Here is a 7,769-nt window from a genome sequence, read left to right as displayed (position 1 = left end):
ATATCAGTATGTAGTGTCTCTACTTTAAAGAGTCCTCTCCTGCTGATGTTCAGGTGTATATCAGTATGTAGTGTCTCCATGCTCTAATGTTCAAAAAGCTCTTCATTGTTCTCATGCTGCCTGTGCTGCAGCACCTCTTTTCACCCTCTGTCTGAAACCAGAGCTGCTCTGATTGGTTAGCTGGTCGGCTCTGTGGTGATTGGTCAACCGCTTAGAGATGTCCCGCCCTTTAGCCTATCACGTACAATGTGTTGGAGCGCTAGCCACTATATGGCACTTTGTTTCAGTGGTGGAACTGAATTCTGAGGTACATTTAAGACAATCTGAAGAGTTGTGATGTATTTTATGATCATAACTAACCTGAGCTCCTCCTCTTTCAGACGTGGCTGAAGAACTACGGCTACCTGCTGCCTCACGACCTCCGAACCTCCGACCTGCGGCAGGAGAAAGCCATGCAGTCAGCTGTGGCCGCCATGCAGCGCTTCTACGGGATTCCTGTGACGGGAATACTGGACGAGACTACGATAGAGTGAGTCGTGTGTGTGTGTGTGTGTGTGTGTGTGTGTGTGTGTGTGTGTGTGTGTGTGTGTGTGTGTGTGTGTGTGTGTGTGTGTGTGTGTGTGTGTGTGTGTGTGTGTGTGTGTGTGTGTGTGTGTGTGTGTGTGTGTGTGTGTGTGTGTGTGTGTGTGTGTGTGTGTGTGTGAGGCAGGGTTCGAGTTATGACGAGTTAAGACAAAATGTTTTAACACTGAAAAGAAAAATATGAAAATTGTAAGAGAAAAATTTTAAAGACATTTTTTTTTATGAAACAAAGGATTCAACAAAACACACATTTTAGAGCCAGGGTCTCAATCTCACTTTCATAGAGGCCACCGCAGATTAAGGCCTGTTTAAAATAAATCCAATAATATGAGTATGCTTGCTAGTGGCTTCAGTAGATGCAGGTTCTTCTTTCCTAAATGTGGAATGGTTGTGTTTCAGGTGGATGAGGAGACCTCGCTGTGGCGTTCCAGATCATCCTCACACCACCCGCCGGCAGAGGAATAAGCGCTACGCTCTGACGGGGCAGAAGTGGAGAGACAAAAAGATCTCCTACAGGTAACTATCCCTTAACTCACACTTCTACTCCGCTACTGTTCAGAGGTAAAGTGTGTACTTTTACTCCACTACATGTATTTAATCCCTTTAGTTACTTCGCAGATCTGTTGAATCAGACTTTAGTTCCACCTGGAGTGAATCCACCAGCTACCCTGCAGTCTACAAAGTACTTCAGACTAGCTGCACCTCCACCAGCTACCCTGCAGTCTACAAAGTACTTCAGACTAGCTGCACCTTCACCAGCTACCCTGCAGTCTACAAAGTACTTCAGACTAGCTGCACCTTCACCAGCTACCCTGCAGTCTACAAAGTACTTCAGACTAGCTGCACCTCCACCAGCTACCCTGCAGTCTACAAAGTACTTCAGACTAGCTGCTCCTTCACCAGCTACCCTGCAGTCTACAAAGTACTTCAGACTAGCTGCACCTCCACCAGCTACCCTGCAGTCTACAAAGTACTTCAGACTAGCTGCACCTCCACCAGCTACCCTGCAGTCTACAAAGTACTTCAGACTAGCTGCACCTTCACCAGCTACCCTGCAGTCTACAAAGTACTTCAGACTAGCTGCACCTTCACCAGCTACCCTGCAGTCTACAAAGTACTTCAGACTAGCTGCACCTCCACCAGCTACCCTGCAGTCTACAAAGTACTTCAGACTAGCTGCACCTTCACCAGCTACCCTGCAGTCTACAAAGTACTTCAGACTAGCTGCACCTCCACCAGCTACCCTGCAGTCTACAAAGTACTTCAGACTAGCTGCACCTCCACCAGCTACCCTGCAGTCTACAAAGTACTTCAGACTAGCTGCACCTCCACCAGCTACCCTGCAGTCTACAAAGTACTTCAGACTAGCTGCTCCTCCACCAGCTACCCTGCAGTCTACAAAGTACTTCAGACTAGCTGCTCCTTCACCAGCTCTGAGAACACTTTCATGATCAATCATTATAAAACATATCATATATATTATTCTGAAATGGACCAATCTGCACAACGACTACTTTCACTGTCTTTCACTATATTTAGATGAGAATACTTTCTACTTTCCCTTGAGGGACATTTTGAATGAGGACTTTTACTGTAACAGAGTATTCCTACACTCTGGTACTTCTACTTTTACTCAAGTACAAGATCTGAGTACTTCTACTTTCACTCAAGAACAAGACCTGAGTACTTCTACTTTCACTCAAGTACATGATCTGAGTACTTCTACTTTTACTCAAGAACAAGATCTGAGTACTTCTACTTTTACTCAAGTACAAGACCTGAGTACTTCTACTTTACTCAAGAACAAGATCTGAGTACTTCTACTTTACTCAAGAACAAGATCTGAGTACTTCTACTTTCACTCAAGTACATGATCTGAGTACTTCTACTTTTACTCAACTACAATATCTGAGTACTTCTACTTTTACTCAAGTACAAGACCTGAGTACTTCTACTTTTACTCAAGTACAAGATCTGAGTACTTTTACTCAAGTACAAGACCTGAGTACTTCTACTTTTACTCAACTACAATATCTGAGTACTTCTACTTTTACTCAAGTACACGATCTGAGTACTTCTACTTTTACTCAAGTACAATATCTGAGTACTTCTACTTTACTCAAGTACACGATCTGAGTACTTCTTCTTTTACTCAAGCACAAGATCTGAGTACTTCTACTTTACTCAAGAACAAGACCTGAGTACTTCTACTTTCACTCAAGTACATGATCTGAGTACTTCTACTTTTACTCAAGAACAAGATCTGAGTACTTCTACTTTTACTCAAGTACAAGACCTGAGTACTTCTACTTTACTCAAGTACAATATCTGGTACTTCTACTTTTACTCAAGTACAAGATCTGAGTACTTCTTCTTTTACTCAAGTACAAGATCTGAGTACTTCTTCTTTTACTCAAGTACAAGATCTGAGTACTTCTACTTTACTCAAGAACAAGACCTGAGTACTTCTACTTTCACTCAAGTACATGACCTGAGTACTTCTACTTTTACTCAAGAACAAGATCTGAGTACTTCTACTTTTACTCAAGTACAAGACCTGAGTACTTCTACTTTACTCAAGTACAATATCTGGTACTTCTACTTTTCCTCAAGTACACAATCTGAGTACTTCTACTTTTACTCAAGTACAAGATCTGAGTACTTCTTCTTTTACTCAAGTACAAGATCTGAGTACTTCTACTTTACTCAAGAACAAGACCTGAGTACTTCTAATTTCACTCAAGTACATGATCTGAGTACTTCTACTTTTACTCAAGAACAAGATCTGAGTACTTCTACTTTTACTCAAGTACAAGACCTGAGTACTTCTACTTTACTCAAGAACAAGATCTGAGTACTTCTACTTTTACTCAACTACAATATCTGAGTACTTCTACTTTTACTCAAGTACAAGACCTGAGTACTTCTACTTTTACTCAAGTACAAGATCTGAGTACTTTTACTCAAGTACAAGACCTGAGTACTTCTACTTTTACTCAACTAAAATATCTGAGTACTTCTACTTTTACTCAAGTACACGATCTGAGTACTTCTACTTTTACTCAAGTACAAGATCTGAGTACTTCTTCTTTTACTCAAGTACAAGATCTGAGTACTTCTACTTTTACTCAAGCACAAGATCTGAGTACTTCTACTTTTACTCAAGTACAAGATCTGAGTACTTCTACTTTTACTCAAGTACAAGACCTGAGTACTTCTACTTTACTCAAGAACAAGATCTGAGTACTTCTACTTTTACTCAACTACAATATCTGAGTACTTCTACTTTTACTCAAGTACAAGACCTGAGTACTTCTACTTTTACTCAAGTACAAGATCTGAGTACTTTTACTCAAGTACAAGACCTGAGTACTTCTACTTTTACTCAACTAAAATATCTGAGTACTTCTACTTTTACTCAAGTACACGATCTGAGTACTTCTACTTTTACTCAAGTACAAGATCTGAGTACTTCTTCTTTTACTCAAGTACAAGATCTGAGTACTTCTACTTTTACTCAAGCACAAGATCTGAGTACTTCTACTTTTACTCAAGTACAAGATCTGAGTACTTCTACTTTTACTCAAGTACAAGATCTGAGTGCTTCTACTTTTCCTCAAGTACACAATCTGAGTACTTCTACTTTTACTCAAGTACAATATCTGGTACTTCTACTTTTACTCAAGTACAAGATCTGAGTACTTCTTCTTTTACTCAAGTACAAGATCTGAGTACTTCTACTTTTACTCAAGCACAAGATCTGAGTACTTCTGCTTTTACTCAAGTACAAGATCTGAGTACTTCTACTTTTACTCAAGAACAAGATCTGAGTACTTTTGCTTTTACTCAAGCACAAGATCTGAGTACTTCTGCTTTTACTCAAGAACAAGATCTGAGTACTTCTGCTTTTACTCAAGTACACGATCTGAGTACTTCTACTTTTACTCAAGTACACGATCTGAGTACTTCTACTTTTACTCAAGTACAAGATCTGAGTACTTCTACTTTTACTCAAGTACAAGATCTGAGTACTTCTACTTTTACTCAATCACAAGATCTGAGTACTTCTACTTTTACTCAAGAACAAGATCTGAGTACTTCTGCTTTTACCAGATATAAGTACTTCTCCACCTCTGTACGAAGGCTCTTCTCTCTCTTTTCTCTCCCAGCCTGAACGAATCGAAGCTTAATGTGAATTATCTCCCACGGGACCCTGAATGCATCTCGTGTTCCTGCATCACGTCCACCCACTCGTCTCTCCTTCTTTCTCTTCACTCCTCCTCTCTATGCAGCTTGTTCTATTGTCTCCTACTGTCTATATAGATGTAACCCTCCGCTGTATGAGGAGACGAGGAGACGATCAGTGACGGTCTGATGCAGATTAGAGGCGTCCAGCGAGATAACATGTAGTCCCGTCAGAAACAACCTGTCTGTTAACTCTTTGTATACGTATTGATATATTTGTACGGGAAACTTCTGTGTAGCAATGCAGGAGGAGTCACCGACTCAAAGGAGACACGAGGAGAGTTGGAGCTCTGATGACGAACACTGATGGTTTATTACGAGTATCGGCCGGAGGATTCACATCAGATCAGGTTCACAGAGAGTAATCAACATAGTGAAGGAGATACCCTACACATCTGGGAACACGGAATCACTTGCCTGACCCTTATGGCCTCGAAGCCAGCGTTCCTTAAGGGGGATAACAGCCGTCTGGGTTGGTCATAAATGTCAAAGGGCCAAACGGTTAGATACCTAGGAGTGAAGGAGAACTATTCCCTAACGATATTCATTCGGTTGACCGCAGTCAGAGGCTGTGTTCCCACTGAAGAAATGTACTTCATTTTATATTCAGTCTAGTTCGGTTTCACAACTAAAAGCAGATTTGATTAAAGAATACATTTCCTGAAGCTCAACGTACGGATGAACAACAAATCCTTCGTATCCAGAGTTTTCTTCATGAACACTTTCTCCACTTTCTTCCGTGGACTTTATTTTGCATTTTCTTTCGCTTTCCGACTTTGGAAACGGACCAAATGTTTGCACTCGAAGAGAAGGGAAGCTACGTGCAGCCGTTGCATTTTGATTTATTCTTATTGTGTACAAATGAAGCGCACCAGAGTTTGATGAAAATAGATGAAATGCGACCTTGTGAAAGCGTTTTAAGCATCCTTCTTAGGGAGTAGCCGTTGTCTCTGGTGTCTGGTATTCTCAGCGGGACAGAGAAGCAAAAGCTCAGTTGCAACACGGCAAACACAACGATGAGTGAAGCCGGGTTTCCCCCTCGTCTCCCTCCCTCCACTCTCAGCTAATGTAAAGACGTCTCTCCCACGAGGCGCTGCCGGCATGCTGGCGCTCTGCATCACATCCCGCTACACGAGCCCCACAGTGCGAGACCCCCGCTCTCCGGTTACCTCGTACTGTATGTGAGTCTCCCCTTTGTTTCTCCGGCACTGTTCGGGCTGCATTACTCTAATCGTTTTCTAACTCGATTGTTCTCCTGCTAAGGCGCCAAACTATCTCTAGAGCCAGCGCCGTCTACGGTGAATTCCCTCGTAACTCATTTGCGTCGGCTTGTGTTTCTGACGAGTGCTGCCAGGATGACATTATGTTATGTTCCCTGGCACGGCGAGAAGTAGCCAACATTTGGTCCGTTTCCAAAGAAGAGTCCCTAAAGATGTCGAAAATGTCATGTTTATAACGTTTTGCTGGAGAAGAAGGGGTTCGTATACAAGGCAGACATGTAAGCATGAGCCTCTGATTTGGTCTAGTCAAACATATGAGTTGGGATTTTGGGAACTAAGTCATGTGGAATCACAACGTTATGTTGAATGGGATGTGGTGAGACGACCTGGAGAAGAGGCCTCTGACTAATGAACAGTTAATGGATGGGATGCTATGTTTCTGATACGTGCTGGAATCACTGGGTTAGCTACGTTAGCTACGTTAGCTAGCTAGCTCACAGCAGATCTGCAGTGACATCGGGAGTCATGTGACCACTTTGTTCCAATAACACCATCAAACATTTTAGGTGAGACAGTTGTTCAGCTTTATGATCCTGAACGTCACCAAGCGCTCTGTCCCAGCTGTGTGCGTCACTCTTTAGTGTCCCCTGGTCTCCAGCTGTGTGCGTCACTCTTTAGTGTCCCCTGGTCTCCCAGCTGTGTGCGTCACTCTTTAGTGTCCCCTGGTCTCCCAGCTGTGTGCGTCACTCTTTAGTGTCCCCTGGTCTCCCAGCTGTGCGCGTCACTCTTTAGTGTCCCCTGGTCTCCAGCTGTGCGCGTCACTCTTTAGTGTCCCCTGGTCTCCCAGCTGTGTGCGTCACTCTTTAGTGTCCCCTGGTCTCCAGCTGTGCGCGTCACTCTTTAGTGTCCCCTGGTCTCCAGCTGTGTGCGTCACTCTTTAGTGTCCCCTGGTCTCCGAGCTGTGTGCGTCACTCTTTAGTGTCCCCTGGTCTCCAGCTGTGTGCGTCACTCTTTAGTGTCCCCTGGTCTCCAGCTGTGTGCGTCACTCTTTAGTGTCCCCTGGTCTCCCAGCTGTGCGCGTCACTCTTTAGTGTCCCCTGGTCTCCAGCTGTGTGCGTCACTCTTTAGTGTCCCCTGGTCTCCAGCTGTGTGCGTCACTCTTTAGTGTCCCCTGGTCTCCAGCTGTGCGCGTCACTCTTTAGTGTCCCCTGGTCTCCAGCTGTGCGCGTCACTCTTTAGTGTCCCCTGGTCTCCAGCTGTGTGCGTCACTCTTTAGTGTCCCCTGGTCTCCAGCTGTGTGCGTCACTCTTTAGTGTCCCCTGGTCTCCAGCTGTGTGCGTCACTCTTTAGTGTCCCCTGGTCTCCAGCTGTGCGCGTCACTCTTTAGTGTCCCCTGGTCTCCGTTGTGTTTTGATCTTCTTGCAGCGGTTGGTTTCCTCCAGTCGCTGAATGTTTGTGGGGTAATTTCTGTTTTTATATCGGCATGGTTTCTGAAGCTGCATCACGTTTCTCCTGATGGAGATGTTTTGAGCCGTTGTCGCACGTTCTCATCTGTTTTCACTGAAACAAAGTTACTCTGGTTGAGTTCCAGATACTAGAGACCCTGTGATATTAGAGGAGTTCAGTCGGGGGGTTTTCCTGGCAGCGATGCAGAGAGACTTTGGGAGGAGTTTCAGAGCTGCTGAAAGTATGCCTCAGGACTGGGAGGTGAATACGAGCAGA

At 43.9% G+C, this 7,769-nt stretch overlaps 1 protein-coding gene across 1 annotated transcript in view; it reads left to right on the top strand.

Moving 5' to 3' along the window:
* Positions 1-374: 374 nt before the first annotated feature.
* Positions 375-7,769, top strand: part of LOC117444839 (matrix metalloproteinase-24-like) — a gene marked incomplete at its 3' end in the record, with an annotated part of 30,719 nt that continues 23,324 nt past the window's right edge. The window contains exons 1-2 of the mRNA XM_034080214.1: positions 375-529; positions 982-1,098. Coding sequence (XP_033936105.1) covers positions 453-529; positions 982-1,098 — 194 coding nt within the window. The remainder of the gene's footprint in view (positions 530-981; positions 1,099-7,769) is intronic.

This window comes from Pseudochaenichthys georgianus, unplaced genomic scaffold (genome assembly GCF_902827115.2).
Source record: "Pseudochaenichthys georgianus unplaced genomic scaffold, fPseGeo1.2 scaffold_951_arrow_ctg1, whole genome shotgun sequence".
Taxonomy (NCBI): Eukaryota; Metazoa; Chordata; class Actinopteri; order Perciformes; family Channichthyidae; genus Pseudochaenichthys; species Pseudochaenichthys georgianus.
Note: the sequence above shows the minus strand (reverse complement) of the source record. Positions and strands in the feature narration are given on the sequence as shown.